The sequence below is a fragment of the Melozone crissalis genome, unplaced genomic scaffold (assembly GCF_028551555.1).
Source record: "Melozone crissalis strain CALT ecotype California unplaced genomic scaffold, PUWL_Pcris_2 ptg000018l_1, whole genome shotgun sequence".
Classification (NCBI taxonomy): domain Eukaryota; kingdom Metazoa; phylum Chordata; class Aves; order Passeriformes; family Passerellidae; genus Melozone; species Melozone crissalis.
The window spans coordinates 41,553,026-41,578,541 of record NW_026535796.1 but is presented as its reverse complement, the minus strand read 5'-3'; the positions used below and the strand labels follow the sequence as shown (position 1 = coordinate 41,578,541).

At 45.1% G+C, this 25,516-nt stretch overlaps 1 protein-coding gene across 1 annotated transcript in view; it reads left to right on the top strand.

Moving 5' to 3' along the window:
• The first annotated feature begins 765 nt into the window (after positions 1-765).
• The window catches only part of PRIMA1 (proline rich membrane anchor 1), a 46,781-nt gene continuing 22,030 nt past the window's right edge, over positions 766-25,516 (top strand). Inside the window, exons 1-2 of the mRNA XM_054275521.1 lie at positions 766-858; positions 7,015-7,165. Coding sequence (XP_054131496.1) covers positions 766-858; positions 7,015-7,165 — 244 coding nt within the window. The remainder of the gene's footprint in view (positions 859-7,014; positions 7,166-25,516) is intronic.

Here is a 25,516-nt window from a genome sequence, read left to right as displayed (position 1 = left end):
CGACAACCACCAACCCCAAAACCTCCCGGCCGCAGTTGGGGGCTCCTCCAGGACGGGGGTGCCGCTCCACCCCGCGCCTCCCTGGGCAGGGTCCCGCTCCCGGCGGCGGGGAGGGCGCGGGGCGGGTGCGGCGCTCCCGGGGCCGCAGGTCCGGGCGGGGAGGGGGAGACGAGGGGAGCCGTGCGCGGAAGGGACTGCCTCGATGGGCTTGAAAAATCACTGCAGCAGCGGCGGCGGGCTGGTGGGAGATGCACTGCCCGGGCTGCGCGGCCGCGCCGCTCTCCCCGCCTCTCCCCTCCGGCTCCGGCCCTGCCTCTTTTTTTCCTCGCCTGGCTCCAAACTTTTCCCGCTCCCCTCCCGTGTGAGCGGGAGCCCCGAGCTCAGCGGTGAGCGCCGGCCGGGAAGCGCCCGGCACGGAGAGGTTGCCGGCGGCGACAGCCGGAGCATCCCGGGGAGGGGAAGCCGGCGGGGCGGGCGGGGAGGGAGGCGGGCAGGGCGGGGGTGGAGGCGCGTCTCCCTGCTGAGGGAGCCGGGACGTGCAGGGTTCTGGGTTTTCCCGACCACTCTTTCCCCTCCCCACCCGCCCATCTCCCTGCCTCCCTCCCCCCCTCCTTCCCTCCCGCCTTCCCTCCCTCCCCTCCAGAATTAAAGTTGGGACAGTCGCGCTCCGGGGATGGGTGCGAGCCAACGCCTCTGCTGCCGGCTCGCTCTGCTCCCTCCCCAGGTCGCCCGGAGCCCGCGCCCCCGCCCGCCCGCCCAGGAGGGATGCTGCTCCGGCAGCTGCTGGGGCTGCTCCGCTGCTGCTGGCCCTCCCTGCTGCTGCACTGTGCCCTCCACCCGCTCTGGGGGTCCCTCCAGGTAGGGCCGCCCGAGCCCGCTCGCAGCTGCGGGGCGCGGGGGCGGCGGGGCCGGGGCGGGGGAAACGCGGGGGCGCGGGCAGAGCCCCTCCGGCACCCCCGGCAATGCCGGGAGCAGGCCGTGGCGGGGCGGTGGTCGCGCAGGCGGCCCCACAGCCGGGAGAGCCGCTGCTGTCCCCGGAGAGGGCCCCCCTTGCCGGTGCTGCGGGACGGGCGGCCGTGCCAGCCCCGGAGCGCTGAACTCGGTCCGAGAGCGCTCGCTCCCAGCAGGATGGAGTTGAGTTTCTTCGGCGCGCCGGCGGTCGGAGGGCTGGGGAGCGCATTTTGCTGTAGGTGGCAAGATGCACGGGAAGAGGCAGCGGCGGAGCGGAGCCCCGGCGGCCGTGCCTTGCCGCGGGGTTTCGGTATTGATTGCGAATTGAATGGAGGGTTTTCTGGGTAAAGGGCTGAATCAGCTTTTGCCAACCCCGAAGCCGTGGTCTTGTGTGACCTTGATTGTAATGTGGGTGGCCAGCAAGAGAGACTGGGAGAAATTGGTACACAGTGAGGGAGAGCGCCCATCCAGTTTGGAGAATCAGGACAGCAGCAAAGCTCATCTCAAATGCGTCACTTCGATATTTCAAAGTTTATTTATAATATAAGTCTTCTGAGAAGTGGTTGATGAGCCAGCCAAGTGCCGTTCAAGAACAGACCAATTACAGTTTCTTTCTTGGAAAAACAAAGTGGAGACTCCACATCTTTTACTCCCTGATCTAAACTTAGTGACTCCCAAGAGATTAGAGAGATGTTGTTTGTTTTAGCATCTTGTCTCTTGCCATGAATGACAAAGAGGATTTGTGCTCCTTGTGGATTAAGATGAACAGAAATACAACAAAAACAGCCTTTAAAGCAATGTCCTGTCATTAAAATTTCTGCCAGCACTACCTTCCTGCTGTCCTCCTCTAGTATTTAGATAGCTAATCTTAAGTTAAACTATAGCTGAATTTCTCAGGGAAGCACAGTTGGATGAGAAGAGATGCCTCCTGCAACCTCTTCCCTATCAGTCAATTGAGCAGAGAAAAAAACCCCTTGGATAAACATATTTCTGGCAAACTACTCGCATGATCTAAAGTTATTTTTCTAAAACAATTACATTTATAAAAATTGAAACAGGCTCTGAGAAATACGAAAGCCAAGGAGCTCACCAGCCTTTCCTTGCAATAATTTGTTATTTGGATGAATGACCCATTCATCAACTGTGCTTGTGCAATTGCCCGCTGTTCTGTGGAAGAACAAACACTAAGCCTGCTTTTTTCCAGTTTTCCCAAAACTAGGCTCCCGTCAGCAGATTCCAATGGGGAGGGCAGGTGTGGAACACTCACTGGCATGCCAGCCTTCCATCCTTCCTGTGACTGAAATTCCTTCATGGTTGAACCCCTCCCATGGTTCCCTTCCCCATGTTGAGTCATAATCCTTGCTCTTATCTTCTCACAAGCCGTTATCTCCTTGACTAATTCTGTGCTGTTGCATCGTTGCTCCCCTGCCCTGCTCCATCTCTAGCAGCAGGCGTGTTGTGTTTGTTTTCTCGCATCCCCCAGCCCCTCTGCATGCATTTGTCCCCACAATGACTTACTGTGGCATAGCCTTCCCTCCCACCTCAGCTTTCCCTCCTTGAGACACTTAAAAGAATCAGTCAGATGCTAATCACAGGAGAAACATTTGTCTTACTAAAACCAAAACCAAAACAAACCCACAATCTTTTCTTATTAGCGTGGTAGCCAGTTCTGTGACCAGAGGGAAGGGATGATTCTGTCGGAGGCTTTTGACATAATTTTAAAAAGTGCAGAAAGAGTCATGATAAATAACAGGAACACATTTTTTCTGGTTTTGTAAACATGGATCTGGATTAACGGATGTGAATTGCACAGAGCTGTCCTGGGATTTATGCAGCAGCAGTGAGATCTCATCTCATCTCATCTCTGTAGACTGCTACCAAGAGACAAAGCTCTTGCTACATCAGCAGGCTTTTAGAGGTCTCTGTGCCTTCAGTCAACTGCACTTTTCTGTTAAAGCTTTCCTCCTTTTACCTGATTAAAAAAAGTCACAAGAAGGCCACCCTCCAGGGACTGTATTAATCCTCTTTTCCCATCCCACTCTGTAGAACGTGCTTGTGGACTGCTGCAACCCCATGGGACTCTACTGAAATACTAAACAGTTCTGACCACATGCAGATTTATTCTTCCGTGGTATGCAAAACAGGACTAGGATCACTGTTTCTAAAAGAAATTGTGGATTAAAGAGAAATATTCCACAGACATAAACTTCAGAGACAGACTGCAAAAGGAAACCACCAGTTACCACTTTCTGTTTGTTCTTCCCTGGACATTTGTGGATCAGATTTTCATTTCCATAAATATTTTAAAACATTTGTTCTTTTTGCAAAACACGTTCACATCAAATGCACAAATCCATAAAAGTCAACTCTATGTATTTTCAGAGCAGGGGAAAAATGCATCAGCTTGAAGTCCAGGCAGCATATGCCTAGACTGGCCAACTGCTCAGTGTGCTAAGAAAGCCTCGTGCCAAGCAAGCAACCAAGTTTCATATAGGCCAAGAGAAGGTGTTCATGGCCCCTCCAGCAGCAGAGGAATGGCTGGGAGAGCTAGGGAGCAAACCCTGTGGATCCATCTCCAGAGTGATCCCTTGCCAAGGCAACCCCTGTGCCACACACTGCCTGGCAGCCTGCTGGAATTCCAGTTAACCTTACCTGCAGAGCTCTTCCACAGCCATTCTGGGGCCATGGGAGAGTCTGCCAGAGCAAATAACCAGTAAAGTGTGAGGCCAGATTCATTTAGTTGACCTGGCCATAGAAAGGTGTGGCTCTGTCAAAACACTTCTCCTGCCACATGCTGTAAAGGCAGTTTACCTTGAATTGCAAGCAGTAAGAAAGAAACAATGGAGTATTATTTCATCATTTCCTGACAGAGCAAGATTGTTCCCTAAAGCATATTTTCTAGTGATTTTTTTCTGCTTACCTTTAGAAGACACAAGTAATAGCCTTCATTTCTTTCATAAGAAGACTAATAGACATCAACAGGGAGATTTTTTTTTCCTTGAAAAGGAGCAAAATGCCTTCCTTTTTTCCCTGATTCTATCTTGCTACTGTTATCTGCTGCTTTATATTACTGTTAGTATTCTGTCCTCTTGCTGCAGTCCTTGACTATTTCTCTCCTCCCTGAGGCCCTCAACCTTGATTTGTGTATTTCCTTTTCTTGGCAGATTTCAACCAACTTAAAATATCTTTGTTTTTAAAACAAAGCCTTTAAGACAAACCCATCAAGGTAATATTTATGTCCTACTTCTATCTTCTAACAACCACACATTTCACCCAGTGACAGGAGAAGGGAAACAAATAGGTGATAAAGCCCATGCTTTTAAATGTCAGTTCTTTCCTGGCTATTTAAAAATGATCATGGGAAATTGTTATAGAGGTTCAGGCTAAAGTATTGAGAAATAAAGCAACTTTTCCTTTTTTTTTTTTTTTTTTTTTTTTTTTTTTTTTTTTTTCTCTAAAATAATATTTTTAAAGTAGACAGGAGCAGGAGTAGCAAGTGACTGGCCATGATAGTGTTAATCTTGTCTGAAAAGTAATTGAGAAAATTATCCACTATTTTCTGAGGACACTCTATTACCAGCCTAAGGGAGGAGAGCCTCCAGGGATTTAAAAGTAGTCAATAGCTCTAAAAAAAGACAGAGCAAGTCTTTCCTTCTGCTTGATATTAAGTTAGAGCAGTAAGTCAATGTAGCTTTGTCATACCAGCACCGTCTTCAAACTTACATATGCAAAGCTGCTTCTGATCTGCAAAAGAAGCTGGCTCCAAGTCTGCTCAGGGTTATTCTTCCCTGTGTCCATCTTCTCCCATCTCACTGTCCCCTGCGTGACTGCCCTGAGCTCTCAGGATTCGATAACCCAGGGCCCAGGCTGTAGCTAGGAGTGAATAGCTGCTTCCTAATCAGCTGCCAGCGCCACCGGAGAGGTGTTGCCCCACCTCCTTCTGTCAGCACAGTAAATTTGTCACACCTGTTGAACAAGGAGGGCCCCCAGGTATGCCCCCACACTGCAGGGAAGGACACTTCTTCCACAGGGCTGTTCCTGGGAGCATGCCTTGAACCCCAGACCCTCGTGTGAGCAGTGTTGGAAGAGCTGAAGCAGCATGGAGGATATTCTGCTGCCTGGGATCACTTACTTTAAAAACAAATAAACCTTCTTAGCTGACAGATTTATTACTAGTCATGAGGGATTACACAGCCAAGTCACTTTGATTCATTAGAGTGTTCAGAGTTTGTGTAAGTTCCTGGAAGCTGTCTGGGATGATCTTTAACCATCCTCTTACTGTTACCTGATGGTGAAGGGGAAAGTTGGAAAGCACTTGTGCTGAATTTGTTTTTCCCTATGTTTGGTAATAGATTTAGACAAGCTGTTTAAAGAACTGAGCCTTCTGCCTTATGCTGTGCTGAGCTGTCCTTCCAACTTAGCTACACGTAGCCTTTTCTATTCTTTGCTCCCTCCCTATAATATTTAATCAACAAAGCCCTACCTCCATTTCCCTGAGGCCAGAGTAATGCGTCTTTCTGCATTTAGAAACCTCCTACGCATGTGAGCACGTCCTTTGTGCAGTGATGCTGTTTTAATTAGCCACGTCTCTCTTTTTGGCCAGAAATACATGAAACAATGTGTACAGCTTTCCTGCAGGGCAGGGCAGCCCCCTTGGTGCTCAGCTGTGGGCCGTGGAACAGGCACGCTGGCCGTGCTGGGGGCCAGGGTTGGAAGGGGAGAGGAGACAGACGGTGTGCCCAGAGCTGGCAGGGACAGGGAAACAAAACTTGGGCAGCAGAGAGAAGTGGGGAGAAGGCAACCCTGGGTGACCCTGCCATAGAGGCATGAGAAGCCTGCCTAAAACAGATCAGAGAGCATGGCATGAGACATCCTCTTTGTAATGACCAACGTGTTGTGGAAAAAAGCTAATTAAAGAAGGTGATGTTAGGCCAAAACTATTAGGACAATAACTCGCCTGAGACCAAACTTGACAAGAAAATATGCTAGCATAACTGTCCTTAGCTTCAGCAGGACACCAGTCTGTCCCAGGCGGTCTCCTAATGCTTACATTCAAAGTGCTTGTTAGATAACATGCTTGTTAATCTTTTAGGCTTTGCTTTGTCTCTTCGAAATTGTATCCTGTATAAGTCATTCAGAAAGAGCTGGCTTAGAGACCTCTGAAGTTAACACCTCTCAGAAGCCTCTGTGATGCTCAGCAAATTTCCTTTTCATTGGGGACTAACTCCATTTTGAAACATTACATTTTACCGAATTTTACTGAATATTCCTTTAATCCCTAGTTATGTAAATATTTCTATGATAAGAAAAATATGCTGTTAATAAATAGTCCTTGTCGTGACTAGATCAAGCTACTGAATATATTGTATACCAGTACTGGCTAAATCATTGCTCATGGCCAAGTGATGTTTATGCTTGGGTTCTGCAATGCCTCATCTTCACTTTTATTATTAACCAACACTGCATCTCACAGGAGGCTACAATGTGGCATTTCCATTTAAACCATGTCATTGCTGTGGTCCACAGATGATTAAAATGTGGGTAGCCTCCCCTCTTGGCAGGAAGTGAAACACCCCGTGGAATGCTCTCTAAACTTCCAAGTGAGGCTGGCGAAGCAGAGGAGGGATGTCCTCTGGCTCTCAGTTCTGTCTTAAGGAAAATGAACATAATCCTGACCCTAACTGTCTTGTAATTTTTAATAGCTCTCTTTGGCTTGCAGCAATGACCCTGTGAATAATGCATGCTGCTAGATGGCTTTCCTAAGGAAAGAAGGCTTATGCAATCGTATTGTCTGCCACTGCCTGCCTTCTCCTTAGCCCATAATAACTCAGAAACCAGCTGGCCAATCTCAACCAAATTTGACTGAGGGAAAGAGTTCTTGAAGAGATTGTGTTAAATAAAAGAAATATTACAAATGTGGGCCATGTAGGGAAGGGGCATCTTAGGAGCTTTAGCTCAGTTCTCGCTACAGGTTTGAGGTGCCACTCAGGTACTCAAGCCTAAAAAACACATTCATCAGTTTTCACTCTTCTGCTGCTCATGCAATGACTTGTTTCTTCACAGATCACTCAGGGTGAACCCCAGAAGTCATGCTCCAAGCCTGTAGCAGAGAAATTTACAGAGAGCTGCCCGGAAATTTGCCAGTGCAGGCCACCTCCTCTGTTACCACCGCCTCCTCCACCTCCGCTGCCCCCGAGGTTGCTGGCGGTGCCAAGTAAGTAGCTGCTGATGCTGCTGGGGTGTGCTGAAGGAGGGCAGAGCACGGGGACACCTGGACAGACAGCAGAAGTGATGTGGGAAAGGGCACAGCTAGCTCATTTGTCATTTTCCACTTAGCAAATGGAAGAAGAAATGTTCTCAGTAGAGATGGAGATCTGTTTTCTGATCAATGAATAATGCTTGACTTTTGGAGGAAAGCCAGAGAAATTCCCTCCTTTCACTGTGTTAGATATGATTCCCTGGTTTTACATGGTTCCCTAATCCCCTAGCCCTGGGAAATGCATTCCTGCAGAGACACAGGGCTGTGCTGCCCCCTCAGTGTCATGACCCCTTTTTTGCCAGGTGTGCAGCTTGAAGGTCTGGGTGCTCCAAGGCAAATTAATTTATAAGCAGACAAAAATCCAAACACTCTGTCTAGACCATTCAGTATGTTTGACTGTTGTCAAGACACTGGGGCACTACAGTTTACCATAGCAGTGACTCAGGCTCACTGGTTTTAAATTGATTACAACTGTTACAAAAATAGGAGGCATGTCAGGAGTCAATGGCAAGTGAGCAGCTTTCCCACTAATGCACATGCAGGCTAAGACTCATCTCTTTCTCTTCATACAAGTCAGTGTTCCCAAGCCTTACTCAGTGCATCCGAGCTCCTCCTTATTTCCAGCTGTACATCCCCATGCCCAGCACACCTGGTGCCTTCAGTTCCTGCTGGCTAGCTCTGCAGCTGCTTTCCACATCAGTATTCCTGTGATCCCTGGCATACAGATAATTTCTGGAGAGCGACATCTGTCCCCATGGTCCCTGCACTGTGGGAGAGACCTTCCTGGTTCTACTGCACCCACTGGGTTCAGGGAGTTTGGTGTTCCAGTAAATCTCCTTAATGCTTTTGCATTTTCATAAATTCGTCTCTCCCTGTAAGGCTGCCTATTAATTCTTCTCCCTGCTTATGTAAACTCCCCTGGGAGCAGTGTTGCAAAGTGTATCCAGTATCCTCAGCACTTCCTCCAGGGAAAAATAAATCATTAGGTATCATCATCTGGCTGTTTGTCTTTATCAGCGGCAACTCCAGATGTGCAGAAGACATGAAGAAGGCTTCTGCACAGCTTGTAGTCAGGCAGAGGACAAGCAGAATTTTTCAGTGTCTTTTCTGCCAGGAGCATGCTTTGTACTTGTGCTACACTGCAGAAAATTAAGGCAAAGGCAAAGAAAAGCCAACAGTGAAACACTTGGGAAAGGAAGTACAAAGACAGCTGGGAAAGCAGAAAGGGATAGTTTTTAGAGCAGGAAAAATCTCTTTCAATGTTCAGGAAAATGTCAGGGGCAGTAATATGGAAAATTACCTTGATCTTTGTATCACAGCCAGAAAATAAAGTACTTTGTCACTCTCTTTTCTTGTGCCTGGGGTGCCCTGTTACCCTGAGGGGGATGAGATGTGGCAGTGTTGGCACAGGGACCAGCCCTGCTGACCAGCTGTACTGGGAAGGGAGCACCACTGCCAGGCTGCTTCCCCTCCATCAGGCAGCTGCTCTGAGTGCATGGATTTGTCCCCTGTCAAGTGGGAAGTAAATCATGTCAGAAAAAAAGAAGTCTGTGACACATTGCAGAAAGAAGAACAAGAAATCTAATGGGCTTGTGACTGGGATAGCCTGATGCTTTCTCAGGCTGGATTGCCAGGTGCTAACACAGTTCTAAAAATGAGCTATATAAATCCAGATGACTAATACTTAAGGAAGTGGCTTCATTTCAAATACAATGAAAAAAAGAGATTACACATTTCTTTCACTGGTAAGCTTTAGAGTAGCAATCAAGTGTCTCATCTTGAATGATGCTTTCATTATCATCAGCTGTCTAGGCACTGTGATTTAGTCCATGTGTACAGCAATCCACTTCCTTGGGAGAAACAACAAGCCTTGTGGTTAAATATTGATGTTATAGACACTGCTTTTAAAAGGTATTCAGAGGAGAGGAAAGTAAAGAGCCAAAAGCTATTGTGAAGTGGTTGGTGCTAGATTTGCACTTTGAACTTGCTAAGTGAATGAAGTTTAGTACTGGAAAGACATCTGCAAAAAAGCAGCAGTCCAGGAGCTGCAAGATTTTTACCCTTACAAGGTACAGTGTGTGTGTCATGAGGTACTACATAAAAATGCTGGAATTGCTTTCAGAGCTTTGTGAGCCACAAAAGGCTGCAGTCTGCTAGGTACTGTCCTTAAAAGCTCCCTCTGCAATCAAACTGAATATTGCTGGAGATTTAGATCAACTCTAAAGCAGCTACCATGGTTTGGGCTGGGTGGTTAAAGCCAAGAGATGCAAAAATCCTGCCTCTCCAGTCACTGCAGACCCTGACAGCTCAGTTTTCTGCTGTATGAAGCATCTAGTGCTCTTTGACGTGGCCTCAAGCTGCTGTTGTGGAAAATCAGAGAACCCTCTGATGTGTCCTCTCTATTAGTCTCACCTGATTGTTTTACAAACCCTACTTGGTTTGTATGGGATGGCACTGCATAACTGTTTGTGAGCAGCTGAATCACTCCCTGAAAGGCTTTTATTGTGCTGTGAGGACTTTTAGGAACAATTATAGTACATTTAGTGTCTCTTTACACACTTCAGTATTGACAGGTTGATCCAGCAACAAATCTTTAGTTGTGCTTCCTGCAGATAGATTTATACAGAATCTATTAAATTAAATTAAATCTAGAGAATCCTAGAATTCACATATAATAGCTGGAAAATGCTGTGTTTACTCTGAGGGGAAATAACCTAATTCCCTCTGGAGAAAATGAGTAGAATCACACAGCTTAGCAGGCAGTCTAAAACCAAAGCAGTGTTAGGAGCACCAGCTTTCCCTGGTTTAGGAGACACCTCCCTGTTAGAGTTGGGTACTTACATTAAGAACGTGTGGGGAGTGTTTCAGCACATCCTGAGGAGGCACTGAATAAGTGAATGAAACCGCATGACTATGGGAAATTAAATAGAGTGCTTTTTTCCTCCTTCAGGGATGACCCCAGGTCTCCTTTCCCTACATTTTTAACTCCTTCACACGGACCACTTGCATTTATGGTGCCCCATCCAACCTCTGATCTTGACTTCACTGCCTCTGCTCTGCAGCCAATTCCATCACGGCAGCACAACCCTGTGCCTCCTCCTGGGAATCCATCTGCCTTACAGTATCCAGATGAGAGATGCCATCAGCCATGCTGGGTCTCTCAGTACTGCTGGTTCACCTGCACCTTTTCCTGCAAAGTGGGACACATGGGCTGTTTGAGCTTTGACTTCCCTGACCTTCATTTCAGGTGTAGTTTTTTGTCATCCCATTGAGATGCTGCTGTCTGATTTGATACAGATGTGTACCTTACCCAGGGGCTGAGGAGAGGGACTCCAGCCCATGTTAGGAGTGCCTAGGATGCTGGGGAGTGTGTGATGGTGGGGGCTGTCAGGAGACATGGTCCCTGAGCCCGTGGCAGCTCCTGCAGACGGTTTGGCACATCGATGTTTCCGGAGTAACTGCCCTTATGCAAGCAGCAGCCTGCTCTTTAACCCATGCCTAGAAAACTGCTCCTTGATGAAGTGAAGGGAAAGCTCATGAGGCTCTGAGGGGCCTAAGGCCAACTAAACTTAGATGCTGACAGCAAAGGAAGAAGGAACTTTCAATGAAATTGAGTGTGTTCCCTAGATATGTCTGTAATGACCTGAAGGCAATAGAGATGCTCAGAACCTGGCCTTTAATTAACTGTGTCTTTTTCTCTCCATCTGCTTTTCTCCTTGTCTCTGGATTTCAGCCAAGACTAAGACAAGGTGGATGGAATACTTGTTTAGGCAGCATTTCTAACCAGGCTTCATGGGCCCATGAGATTAAGCTAGTTCAAATGATGTTGACCCTTAAAAATCTGAAAAACTGCTGTTGTCAAACCTTAAATACTCTGTGAGCATGCAGGTTTCTCCAGAGGCATTGCAAAGAAGAAAGGACTTTGTCTGGAAGTAAAAGCCAGGCTTTCAAAACAGGAAAGGGGGAAGGGGTTAGAGCTAGATATACACAGTAGTCAGTATCAGTTTTAACCTGTGTAAGGTCTTATGAAAAAAATATCAGAAGTGACTTCTTTAAAAATGGTACAAGGAAGAGAAAGGATGTTCTTGACTGGACTCCTCACTTGTTGGTGAGCAACATTTGCTGTCTCTGCTTTACCTTTCTCCCATATTGGACAAGGAGTCCATGGTGTTGCCGTCTGCTCTCTGGATGAAGGAAGTGTTCATTCAAACATTGCTTCAGTCAAAATTTAGAGGAGGAAGCTTGAGCTGAGTCTGGATACATGAACCAGTCTCTGGTGGTTGGATGCTGGCACATAGGTGCACAGTGAAGTCTTTACAGCTCCTGACCTTAGTGGAAGTTTGCCCTGAGCTGTCAGCTGAGATCAAGCACAATCATGTCAGTGCAAGGCCAAAGTGAATGACATCACTGCAGAGGACTCTAATCTCCATGCAGTAATTGTATAATTTTGTTTTTCAGAGTGAAATCTTTATCTCTGGAGACAGAGCATCTAATTAACTAATTATTTGGACTGGTGAAAATGCCAAAATAAAAATGACCAGCTACAAGAAGGGTGAAACCTTTTGGCAGCTGTATGAGCTCAGATGTACAGCCTCATTTCAGAAAGCCTGTAGGGTCCCTTTAGTGCAAGTAGGAAAGATAAGGGCATTCAGATCTTTTGGGACAGATTGTAGATTCATAAAATGGTTCAGGTTAAAAGGACTGTAAAGATCATCTAGTTTCACCCCCCTGCCATGAGTAGTGATACCTTCCCCTAGACTAGGATCCTCAAAGCCCCGTCCAAACAGGCCTTGAACACTTCCAGGGATGGGGAAGTGCTCCTTGAACACTTCTGGACAACCTGTTCCAGTACGTCACCACCTACACAGTAAAGAATTTATTCCTAACATCTAATCTAAATTTATGATCTTCCAATTTAAATCCATTACCCCTTGTCCTTAGCCATACATGCCATTGTAAAATGTCCCTCTCCAGATTTTTTGTAGGCTCTCTTCAGGTGCTGAATGCTGCTATAAGGTCTCCCTGGAGTTTTCTCCAGCTCTCTCAGCCTCATAGAAGGACATCTAAGGTCTCATAGAAAAGGTGCTCCAGCCCTCCGATCGTCTTCATGCCCCTCTTGGAGTGAGTCCAGATCCTCCTTATGCTGTGCCCAGAGATGGTCATGGTACTGCAGATGGGCTCTCACGAGAGTGGAGTAGAGGGGAGAATCCCCTCCTTTGACCTGATGGTCACGCTTGTGTTGATGCACCCAGGACACACTTGGCTTTCTGGGCTGTGAGCACACATTGCCAGGTCATGTCAAACGTCTTGTCCACCAGCACCACTAAGTCTTTCACCTCAGGGCTGCTCTTAGTCTGTTCTCTTCACAGATTTTGTTTGTACTCAGGATGGCCCCAACATGGGTGCAGGACCTTGTTGAACTTCACGAGGTTTGCACAGGCCCACTGCTCAAGCCAAGGTCCCTATGGATGTCATCCCTTCCCTCTGGATGCCATCCCTTCCCTCTGGGTGGCATCTGCTCTCTCTGGATGGCATCCATCCCCTCCATCATGCTGAGTGAATGACGCGTCTTGGTGTCATCAGCAAACTTGCTGAGGATGTGCTCAATCCCACTGTCTGTGTTGCTGACACAGATGTTAAACAGCACCAGTTCTAATACCATCCCCTGAGGAATGCCACTCATCTCTGGGCTGCCACAATGTGTGTATATTAGACAGGAATCTGAAGAACAGGAATAGTCTGTAACTTCTCAAACTTTGTGTAGGTTTTCAAGTAAACAAAGTTTTCAGATGTCTTGCTAATTGTTAAAATAGTCTTTCAGAACAAGAACTTGTTATAGAAATAAACATTGCATTGCTCTAGGACATAAAAGAATAAGAAATGGTTTTTCCTTGGGATTTTCTTCGTCCTAAATCTTGATGGTAGAAATGCACAGGTGATCCACTGTGGATTCAAAGAATGAGTTAGAACCTTATGCTGAATACTGTCTCCATGTTGCTATTCCAGCAGGAAAACTGAGCCTGGTCCTGATGCTCACCACTGCTTTTCTTGTATGTGGATGCTGATGTGTTTGCCTACTCAGTGCCTAAAGAACTTTTGTCTTTGGCAGAGGTCTGATTATCCCCCAGGAGTGGAGGGGAAGCTGTGATTGCAAAATTAATTGAAACGTTCTTAGAGGCCACGATGTGTCTTCAGATTTGAGATGCCCAATGGTCAGCTTGGCTCAGTCTGATGTAGGCTGCTGTAACAGGAGCTGAGCACCTCAGAGAGCTCTGAGTTTAAGTTTCCCTTTGGTTAAGCATTTCATCTTGTGAGGGCTCTATCTTTACAAGCGCCCACTGCAAAGCTGCTGGCCCTAAGTGCTCAGCTGACAGGACCACCCTTCACCTACTGCCCTTCTGCCTGAAAGACTTGTTCATCTTTGACATATTTGGACATATTAGAGGAATCTTGGGTGGATTTCTCCCAAGTGATGCCCAAAGGAATTGTTAGCAAACAGGCAGGGCTGGGTTTGTTTTAGAATAGAAGACATTTCCCTCCATCCTGCACAGTGACTACCAAACCTGAACAGCAGAGAACTAAAATGCCCCAAAATGGCAGGGGACACATTGTCTCCTGCATGAAGACATTTACAGTAGTGACTGTTACTGTGAGAGCAAGTCTGGTCTAGACAGTGACTTTTTTTAAATGCAAACAGAATGCTGAAACAGGGAAGCCCTTCCAGTTTTGGTAACACAGCTGTCATGCTGTGAATTGCCGTCTTGTGTGAGAGCATTGTTCATAATTTACAAAGCAAAACCAAAATTCAATTCTTGTCATCTCCCACATAGACTTTTGTGTTACTGGAGGAATGTGACTCGCAGAACTGGCTGTAGGATTTGGAGACTTTCAAATCTAAATTGAACTCTGAGCCCACAGCCTGGAGCCATGGAGGATGGCAGAGGTAGAGTCTAGTCCAGGTCCCCATCATGTTGTTTTCACATCACAGATGCTGCCTTCACTCTTAGCACAGTGAACCAAATCATTAAGCATCCAAGACTGGATTAAGCAGAATTCACCCATCTAAATCAGAAATGCAGTGATTGGATTTTCTGCCTTAAATTGCAGGCACTTGATTTTGTCACCAAATACATATAGAATTCAACGTCCTGCCTTTTTTTTTTCCAGTAAGCACAGTTATTTCTGGTGTAGGAATAAAAGTTACAAGGCCTCACCTCTGAGTCAAAATGAGAAAATTATTTATGGTGAGGATATTCCTTAAGCAGCAATCAAATACAAATTTTGAAATAGTTTGAGCATCTAAGATGTTACATTAAGTCTGAAGAGCAGGATTAGTGATTAGAAAGCAGGTAAAACTGGAAAGGTTCATACTAATACTTTCATTTTAGGATTCTGCTGTCACTCTTTCACCTAACATTTCCTCTTACTGAGTTGTAAAATCTCTTTCTGTTTGAGACACTGGTAAGACCAGATGGTCAGTCACAGCTTCCAGTGCTTTCCCATTTCAGAGTTTTTCATCACAATAAATTCTGAACTGTTTTGCCAAGCCTGATTGTTATTTAGGCAAGTGATGAATATCTCCCCTGCTCTGGGACCTTGCATATTTGTTTTGAATTTTTCATACAGTAATAAATTGATATAATGGAAAAATCCTCTCTCTTGAAAATGCATTTTGAAGTATTTAAAAGTAAGAGCCTCAGGCCAGATTTTGCAGTGCACGAATCAGTGGGAGTACTGTTGTCTATAGATTAAAAGCATTGTCTAATTTTTAAAAAGAACCATCACATATTAAACTGGTTCTGCAATAGAACAGTCCTTTCTACTCTGAGATGCACACTCCAACATCTTGATTTTTTTTTTTAAGCAGAAGGAGTTGGCTAAGCTGAAGACATTAATTCCTTCTGTGGATGGCAGTCCATTTGTACATGCCTACCATTCCACTGATTAAGAAGATAACAAATCTTCAGTGAAGTTACTGATGAGTCAGAGGCTGCTGATTTACAAGTAATTGTAGGTTCACCTGCTCCTGGCAGAAGGAGTTGTGCCTCATCTTGACAAGTCAGAAATAAATGCTTAATTGGCACAAGCTGTTCCAGCAGGAAGGGATAAGCAGCTGACCCTGCTAAAGCAGACCTGGAGAAATATGTTCTTGTAAGGGTTTTGTGCATTGTGTTGTTATGAACAGGATATAAAGGTGTTGCCCTGCTTGTGTAATTGCAGCTCAAGGGTGATATTTAAGTCAGTGTAGCAGGTCAAGGAAGCGGTAGTCTGGAAATTCCTGATGTTATCCCAAAGTGAGGACACAGTGTCCATTAATATAGTATGAATATCAGCTAATAACTGATGCTGCTGCCAAAATCTGTATTTAATAATTATGCAAGTTAATTTAACCCTTCCACTAGTAAATCATACTGCATTATAACTACATAAATATAGCAGCAAATTGTGGATCCCTAATGGCTGTTTAAATTAATTACTTTATTATTTTGAAGTGTCTTTTAAATAGAGCTGGTATTTCATCAGTTCATTGGTTAGAAATAATTTTAGACAAAGATCTGTTCCTTGACAAATGCTGCTGTTAAACTGGACTTTTACCAATGGAGCAGATTCTCTTGAATCATCCCTGGACATTTTCCTTTCCTTGTGAAAGTGATGCACATTTTTATTTATAAAAAATAAAGGGTTTGGTTTAACTCTTGTTTCAGTTTGGCCAGGTGCAGGTTTCAGTAGGAAGTCATGGTCTGTGTAAAGCCTGGGGGCAGTGCAGTAGCAACCTGTAACCAATTTGCTTGCCTTTGTGGTTGAAAAGAAACCTGTGCCTTGTCTTTTAGCTTTCCAGGAGTTGCAAATACACTGAGTGGCAATTGAGGACTTCATATGAGGGCATTTGGCAGGGTGAAATGCCTCGATCTGTTAATGTGATGTAACTGCCTTTTCAAGTGTTCTGTATTTTATGGAAACTGCATGAAAAATTATTAGTTGATAAATGTAATTTTACTTATATTAGAATTAAATTTACACTTGGTTTGGAAGGCCTTTCACACTTCAGTTCCATTTTATTCTGGGTGGGTCATCAATTTAATTTCCCTGAAGTTGAATCTGAATACAATTTGGAAAAGGAACTTGAGAGCAGTAGGAATGGGAATTATTCATTGATCTTTTAAAGGACATTTTAAAGTGATGACTGTAGCCCTTAATTCCAGCAATAACTGAGTTATTGAAGGAATACCAGGAATAAACCACATAATATCAAATAGGAGGATTATGTTTATATAGATGCCATACATCAACAGAAGTATCAGCTACACAGTCAGCTGGCTGTTCCCTAAAACATAGACATATGATTTGCAAAATGGCTTTCTTTGTAAAGTGAAAACTCTTTAAAGCCATCTGCACTTACCAATCTAAAGTATATGTCTGTTATAGTCACTCTCTTCATATAGTGGGGTGCCCAACAGGAAAACCATTTATTTTTCAAAGATGGACATAAACCAGTACCTTAGAAACTGTCCTATTAACACATTAGGAAAATATGCAGAGTATTTCCAAGTCTTCCACAATCTGTTTTAGGAAATTCAGTCTGCAGTTGTTTTTGTCTCAGACTTCCCTGAAGGTGCTAATTTTGAGAAAGTGTCAGCATTAAGACGTGAGGTTTGTCTAATCTTTGCTATTACCCAGAGGTTCTCAAGCTCTTGAAAAAGCTGTTAAGGATCTACAAGTTAATGACTTAATACCAGTAGCACTGAATTTTACTCCCTTTGCATAGGTTGTGACTGATGGCACCTCTCATGGGAATACTGTTGAACTCTAAGAAATTGGGCAAATCTGGACTTTAATTCAATCTGTATATAAAACATTATACCAAGAAAATCTGTCATCTTTCTGTGAGATTGAATCTGCCAGCCCTGAGGTGTCCATTAATCATTTGCTGGTAAAAGACTGGTCATCACTGTAAGAGTGTAGATTCCTGAAATCACATCTCAGCTGCCTGAATTTCGGCCTCTATCATCCCTTCTTGGATGGCAAGGTCTGTTCAGTGTAAGAGCTGAAAGACTGATAAGCTTTCTGAAGGCCTGAGGGTGACATACTGTGACTCCCACAAAGGAGGCATCTTGCCCACCCTTCAGGGAATGGGGAAAGAGTGTCCAGGGCACTGCTTCTCCCTCTGCCACCAACCTGCTGGGAGGTCTCAACAGAGTCAGCTACAATATCAGACACCCAGAGTTACCATATCTGAAACAGAGATAATGTTTTCATCCTTGTAAACTTTGTGTTTGAGACTAGTAGTGTCAAGCACTGAAGATTATTTTTTTTATTACTATTTTTATTATTATTATTAGGCTCCAAAGTAATGGTAATTGTTATAGAATTGATCAGCTGTGTCCTGTCCCAAGGAATAGGAGGCTGTACCATCACACAGTGAGGGCTGTGCCAGGCCTGAGGAGCAGCACCTGCAGCCACACCATCACCATGCAGTAATGAGGGGCTGGACATGAACCCACACTAAAATCCAGCACTTTGGCTTGTCTTATTGCCATTGGCTTGTCTTATTACTCCTCTGCCAATGATGATACAGTTCCAGCAAAACCCTGAAAAGGAGAGTATATCAGCAGATAAGGGAATTAACAACCAGGGAAGGCTCACTACATGAGCTTACAGTGTCCATACAACTTCCCCTACCACAGAACCTTAACAGGCTCACCAGAACCTGCCTTCATGGCACCTGTTGGGGCATGGATTTCACCCAAGGGTATCTGAGGCACAGTGGAAATAAGGACTAGTTTTTTAAAGGCTTTTATCACCTAAAAATGCAGATAGATGCTGAATAAGCTCTTCAAGCCACTTAGCTCTCAGCAAGTGTCTCAAGCCATGGTCCAATCCACCTTAGTTTGGACTGGACAGCTCTTTACTGATGTTTACTGTTTACTAATCTGTTTACTGTTTACTAATCACTTCCTCACTGTGATCTGAGGTGAGTGGTGGCCATCAGGTCACAAGGGAGGATGAGGCAAGTTTTCTACTTAGCGTCTTTGCTCTTTGGCAGTTGTTTCCCCATGAGCTGCCCTCTGCGGTTGCACTGCACCACAAAGGAGCCTGTTTCTCCCAGAAATTCCTGGTACTGATGATGAGTCCATCTTCTGCCCTAAAACAGCCTCTGAAACAGCCTGAAAGCAAGACAGGGGAGAAGCTGTCTAGAAGACTCATTTCTTTTTATACCTATTTTACTGCAGTGGACCTGGGAGGTGGTATTGGCTATGGGATTGAGGTGAGAAAATGCATGTCCTCTACCTAGTGAGTTCCAGTTTGGAAGCAACCCTTTATTTCTTTCACTGGTCCCTGCTTTTGTTTGATGTTAAGTAGCTCAGGGCACAGTGCCATAAGCCTGCAAGCAAAGATAGTCCTTTTCCCTGGCAGCTCAAAGTAGTCTCTACATATCTAATTCCCAGAAGCAAACTTCTTCCTGCCCATGTTGAAGTTATTCACAGGGTCACAGAATCATTTAGATTGGAAAAGACCTCTGAAATCATCAACTCCAACCTATGACCAGACACCACATTGTCAACCAGACCGTGGCACTAAGAGCCACATCCAGTCTTTCCTTAAACACCTCCAGGGATGGTGACTCCACCACCTTCCTGGGAAGGCCATTCTGATGCCCAATCACATTTTTTTTAAAGAATTTTTTCCTAATGTGCAACCTAAATCTCCCCTTGTTCAGCTTAAGACGGTCCTCTTGTCCTGTGGCTGGTTGCCTGAGAGAAGAGACTGGCCCTCAGCTGGCTGCAATTCCTCTCAGGCAGTTGTAGAGAATAGTGAGGTCTCCCCTGAGCCTCCTTTTCTCCAGGCTAAAAACCCCCAGATATCTGTGTGCATGTCTGTGTACACATGTGTGTGCTTGATAATGGAAATAAGCCCAAGTGTGCTGAAATGGCAGATTTAGTATGAAGGTCCAGTGTTTTCAGGCCTCTTTTCTTCTGGATGCTTTTTCACTTTCATCACTGTAACATGGTGATGTCACAGTTTGGCAGGACAAGCAGATTGTGTTCAGCACTGATCTTTCCTCACTGAAGATTTGCAAGTGCCCATAAAATGCCTGTGCACATCAGTTGCCACTGAAGGGCTAGAGTGTGTGTTTGTGCAATGAGATGGATGGTACTGGCACATCTCTGTGTCTCTCAGTGGTGCCTCTGTTCAAAAGAACTGAGAATTACTGTCTCCAGGTCAGTGCTGTGCTGTGCTGTTCTGTCACAGACCATGGCCTTGCTGCTGTGTTTCCTTGAATTGGTGGTTGACAGGAAGGTCAGGTAATTACAGCTAGTTCTTGTGGAAATATAGATGAAGTACTTTTAAGTGGGTACTTGTAAGGCTGTTCTATGAAAGAACTGGGAAAGAAATAGCAGCAGTGCTGACATGCAGCCTTATGTTGCACATTTTATCCCTACACCTTGCAACCATTTAGAAAGCTGGAGCTACTGTTCCCATCCTGGAGAAGGAGAAACAAGGCTGGAGTGGAAATTGTCCCAAAATCACCCAGTGAGCAAGGAGGAGAACTGAGCCTGGAACCACCTCCTGAGGGGAATTTCTGTCTTCTGCAGTGACACGGTGCCTAAGTACAGAGAGGTGAAAGCCTGTATCATGAAATGCAGAAAATTGAACTTAAGGTTGTATATCTTCATAGCCAATTTAAAGCATCCTGGTTCTCAGAGTGCTAAGAACCTGTGGAAACCAGGTTACCTTCTAAAATAAATGCCAGGCTACTAATTTAACACCAAATGCTTTGGCACTTGTGACCTGTTTGTTAGATACCCACTAATCTGATCGACATCTCCTCCATTTCAGCAAACAGGCCACCAGGTCTGGCAGGGCTCACCTCAGTGATGGCTGCATGGAGAAGCAGCACTTGGGGTTCCTGGGGGTGCCATGGGGGCTCTCTCAGTGCTGCCCAGCCTGGCAGTGACCCAGATCCTCTGTGGAGGGCAGAGGATGTGACCAAGCCCATGAGGTTCTCCCAAATGCCTGTGTTGCTGCAAGGAGGAGGCTGCCTTGCAAGGCACAGGCTTCAGTTCTCATTTGCTTGGGACAGAGAGGGACAGGGTGTGATTCAGTCAGGGTAGAAACAATTCAGTCCTTCATGCTGAGAGAGAATCAGATGGGGAGTGAAAAGCAACGTCTCATGGGGAGACTGCTGGTTAGAAAAACACCAGACAAAGTCAGATCAGAGGGCACTGGCTGATGTGAGCATGCATTGTAAAGATAAGTGCCAGAGCTCAGTATTAACACGGAAGCTAGCTATGATGTAATCTCCTTAAAAGCCTTTTTACCACAAGGTCTATAAATGCTACTGCTTCTCCAGATGATGCTTTAGAGAACAGATTCTCCCTCTGTGCTCTCTAACCCTGCTCCCCTCCAAAAGACCTCAGCAGCTGAAAGCATGTTTTGCCCCTATTTGAGGGGTACCTCTGTTCTGGTGGGTCCCATCAGCTTCACCAACAACCTAATAGGATTAAGGCAGGCAGGTCTGGCCCTCAGCCTGTTAATCATTTGGAGCACAGACTTTCCCTTCCTACTTTGTTTGACAATCCCTTGACTGCTCTGCTCTATACATTGCCATATTTCCATATTTATGTAGAACTCTGAACTGTTCTCTAGTTTCCCTCTGCAATTGTACAAAACCAAGACAGGTTATCCCATAAGCTTAGTGTCAGCCATTCCAGGGCATCCTGTGGGATCCTGCCCTGTTTCTGACCTTAGGGCTTGGCTGCACTGAGCTGCTGGGCATGGTGTCACTGTGCTGGCTTGGGGCAGAGATCTGGCGCCTGCCTGGCAAGTCAGAAAGGGAGTTTGCTGTTTCCACTCTGTAATGTCATTTTAGCCAAATCAGTTGTTTGTGTTTACTCCCAAAGAAGAGGAAATACAATCCAGAGAGGAGGACTGGCCAGGAGTCAAAAGACATTTTGTTTTTCTGGCTTTCTCACTGAGCTGCAGTGAGTTTGCACAAGCCACTTTCCCACAATGTGCTTTACTTATGTCTGGCCAACCAATATTTTTACCTATTATTATTTTATTTTGGTCCTAACAATATATTCATTTTCTGTAAGAATCCCAAATCTGCCAAGGAGAAGCACCTGCCTGACACCTACCAAGAAAACACAGTAACATGGAGCTTTAGTGAAATCTATTGCTAAATCCAAATCTAAATGTGTGCAGGTTCAATAACTCCTAAAGCTTAGATCTGGAGCATCACACTTAACCTCCCCCAACCAGCTGCTCTCTTCCTTACTGACTGTCCATGCTCAGGTTTTTTCACCTGCAGTTCCAGTTCTGTTTCTTGCAATAAGCCACACACTCCTCTTGTGCCTGTGACCTTCAGAAAATTCCTGCAGATCTACCCCTTTCCTTCACGTCCTGAACACTCCAGTCTCCATACCTAGGCACAAAACTGGGTGTGTTTCTTGTTTCAGAAGAGAAATGTTTTTAGAAAGGAGGAGAAAACTAACAAGATGAGGCAACTGAGAGTGTAGAATAACAGTATCTACAGTGTAAGAGCTGCGGGGGAGGGAATTTCTCCAGCATCATTCCCACACATGTTTTTATTATAGCAGAAGTTCCCGCTGCGTAGTGATTGCAGTATCCCCCTTAGAAGTGTAGTAGGAACATATGCACGGAGCAGCTGCATGATATAAACTTGTCTGCAACAAAGTGTGATAAACAGAAGTATCATCTGCTACAGGAATAGCTGATGTCTACCAGTGTTATTTAACCTAGCTACTCCAGGGAGGCCATAAATCAGTTTGGGCTTTGTGCCGAGCACACCGCTACTGCCTGGCTGCTTACCCAGCTGCTCATGGCACTCTGGAAATGGCCCTGGGCTTACAGGCAACAGGAAGGGCAGAAATCTGTAAGGGAGTGAAAAGAAACCAAACCAAACAGAGCTAGACAGGCCACTTCTCCATCAGTGTGGAAAATGCCAGTCCTTCCTTTGGCAAGGCTGTCTGTCCCTGCTCACCAGCCCAAGGGCTGCCTCACATGAAGGTGAGCTCAGGGTTCCCTCTGGCCAAGCACAGCCCCAGGGCCTGTGCGTTGGGGTGCCCTGAGGATGCAGGTCGTGCGTGCAGTCATGGCTTTCTGCCCCTGGAACACACACCAAGGTCACCCATTTCTTGGTCAGCCTCCTCTCCCCCATCCTCGCAGGAGATTTTCCACTTAAATCCAAGAGTGTGGAGGGGAACACATACTTTGCCTGTTCTCACAATGTGTTTTAGAATAACAGCTGAAGATCTATATTTGTATCAAGTCTAGCAGCCCCACAAACTCCACTAGCAGGCTCTTTTAAAGGATTTGTTTTTCCCTTGCTGGCTGCCTCTGACTGTGAGCAGCCCTGGGTACACGCAGCACGTTCCTCGTGCATGCATTATCCAAACACATCTGTAGCAGTCCCTACGTGATGAAATGCAGCAAACGGAGGGGATGCTTCAGCTGACACTGACTCACTGATCTCTCCCCAAGGCCCTGGGTTAGGTAACCAGTCTTGTTCCCAGAGAGCCCTCAGCCTCCAGGGCTCTGGAGACACTGATCCTGACCTTCAGCTACATTTCTCTTCTGAGCATCATCATGCAGATGCTGGGACAAGGTCCTCAGCTGGCACCAGTCTCACAGCTGGGTGGACTTCTGCTGGTTTACATCACTTGAGCCCTTGGACCTTTTTTATTAGCTGCCTAAGGCTTCATCCTATCATACAATGAAATTAATCATCATTAAATTAGTCAGCACTCACTTTAGGGTGAATCTACACTGCTGGGGGGAGTGAAGGGCCTTATGCAAAAGTAGGCAAGAGGCCTCAGGCTCAGGACTGAAATCTGCTTTCTCAAAAAAGATATGAGCATGTGATGAGCATGTTTCTTGTACTTTACACAGTGCAATGCCTAGAGTAAATATCCAAGCCTTGGTGTCTGTGTAACTTCCTCTGCAGGGTTTTTCTTCACAGAACCCAAATTATTTCATATTAATCAGGGGATTAATTGAGCTCCTCTATTCCACAGGAGCTTGGATTAGATGCCTTGATGTGAAAAGACCCAAACTGTAACACATTCAAAATCCTTCTCCATATTTAACCGGGAGGTCAGATTGGACTCTGGAGTGTCCTGGGAGTTTTTTTCATACACCTTGACATTTGAAATCACATTAAAACTTCTCCATGTTTTCTGGGCTTGTCGCTGCATCCCAGTGTGATAATGGCTGCAGGAACTAGTGTCTTCTCTGTCTTGTAAATGGGACATCAACATACAATTTACCTGAATATCAAAATAATAAATAAGAGTGAAGATGAGACTAGGGCCCAAACCCTGTTTTTGCCAGAAGATTAACAGGTCTCTAGAATATGTGACATACATAGAGATTGCTGAAAACACACTGCCTGGATCTTCCTTTTAATTTCCAACCAGGATTGATAAAACACTTGAGGGCCTTGGAATATGAGCTTGCCTTAAAAATAAAATCCTATCCTGCTTCCTAGCATGCTAATTAAAAGTGCATGGCTGATTCAGGCAGCCTTACAATAGCAAGAGAAATGCTTCAGGCACAGAGATGGCAGGGTTTAGCCTGTTGTGAGTATACAATATTAAAAACAGGCAGATGTCTCATAAGGATGATTACTACAGCACTCTTGACCTTTCTGCAAGAATAGGAATAAGAGCAAAAGAAAAACAATCAGTTTTATCTTGAAAGTGCTCTTCCTTTCTTTAGGCACGAAGTTGCTGTTGTAGGGAGGTGAGGGGGGTCTCTGTCACCCTTCCCCATCACATCAGTGGACACTCTGCTGCTTGGGTCTCAGACTGTGAGTGAACTGACAGACTCCACTGGAGACACCTCCCCAGGGTTACATGTGGGAGCACGGGTCACTGCCTCCCTTAGCTATTTTCCGGCTCAGCCCCGTGTTTGGTTTTGTTTTGGGGTTGTTTTTTTTTTTTTGCTTTGTTTTGCTTTATTCAGTTTTGTTTTTCTGTGCTTTGCAGAGCTGGCTGCTGTGGGGTTGGCAGTGGGAAGGGGTGCCCTGGTGCAGGCTCCCTGCCTCAGCAGCACTGCCAAGAGCTGCTCAGGGCCACCAGCTCAGCGTGGCCCCCCTCAGAGAGCCCTTTCTGTCTCCTGACAGACTTGGTTGTGTTGCTTGTTAATGTCCCAGCATGCCCATGCAAAGAGCAATTAGCCTAAACCCATATGGTAATGGAAAGTAATAACACTAATCAAAATAAATTATGGGAGCTCTAGATTTTGAAATGATGAGCTTTATAAACTACAGCCATGACCACTGAAGATAACCTGATGGTGTATCCAAGGATCCACAGTCCTGTTTCTAGATTCTGTCTCAGGCAGTACATGTATCACTTTTACAACACACACAAAACTATTTAATGCTTACCCCAGAAGATTAAAACAGCTTCATCACAGTTTTTTGTTGGAAGCTCAGAGCAATTTTGAGAATGACCACTGAGATCTGATCCAAAAAAAATCAGAGAACTTCTTGGGAATTTTATGGAAACATTCTTTCCAGTGATAGAACATTTATTTTTGTGCCTAGACATTGAGGGAAACCCTCAATAGCTGAGCTAATCTTTTCTGGTATGCACATTTCTGACTATAGCCAGCTGTGTGCAGATACCTTCTAACATTAGAGTCAGAGCTGTGTCTTTATGCTGAGTCTTCAAAACAAATTTAGTCAAAAAAAGCAGGTGTAAGATTTTTGTGATGCTGAACTGTTTGAACTGAAAACACTTTTTTGTTAATTTGTTTTGAATAAGTTGGATCCATCTACCCACCACAGGGCTTAAATGGGTTTGTTTGCTCATTGTATTTATTTAGGCCTGGTGCCTTTGGGAGTAGGAGAAGGTGATAGTCCTCTCAAAGTAAACCTAACCAACATTTGTACTTCATAAATTTTAAGGCCAAGAGATAAAAGGCATTGTACTCATGTGGAATTTCCAGAGCCAGAGCATTTTCTTTACTTATTCAAGTCTTATACTGAGTCCAATCTCCTTAGCTGAATTTAGACTTCTTAAAGTAAAAATGAAAAGAGTACCTTAAACTAAGTTTTTTGTTTAAATACTCAATCAGAAATGATAGACTATGGTAATGACTAATTATCCTTAATGATTATAATTACCCTATTTCTAATCTAAATATGTTTGTCTCCATTTGTAGTTGAATGCATTCCTGAGTCATTTGCAAACTGTATCAGTTTCATCACCCTATTTTGGGGGCTGAAGGGGGAGGTCACTGTTAAAAACCACATTCTTCCTGCAGTGACTTTCC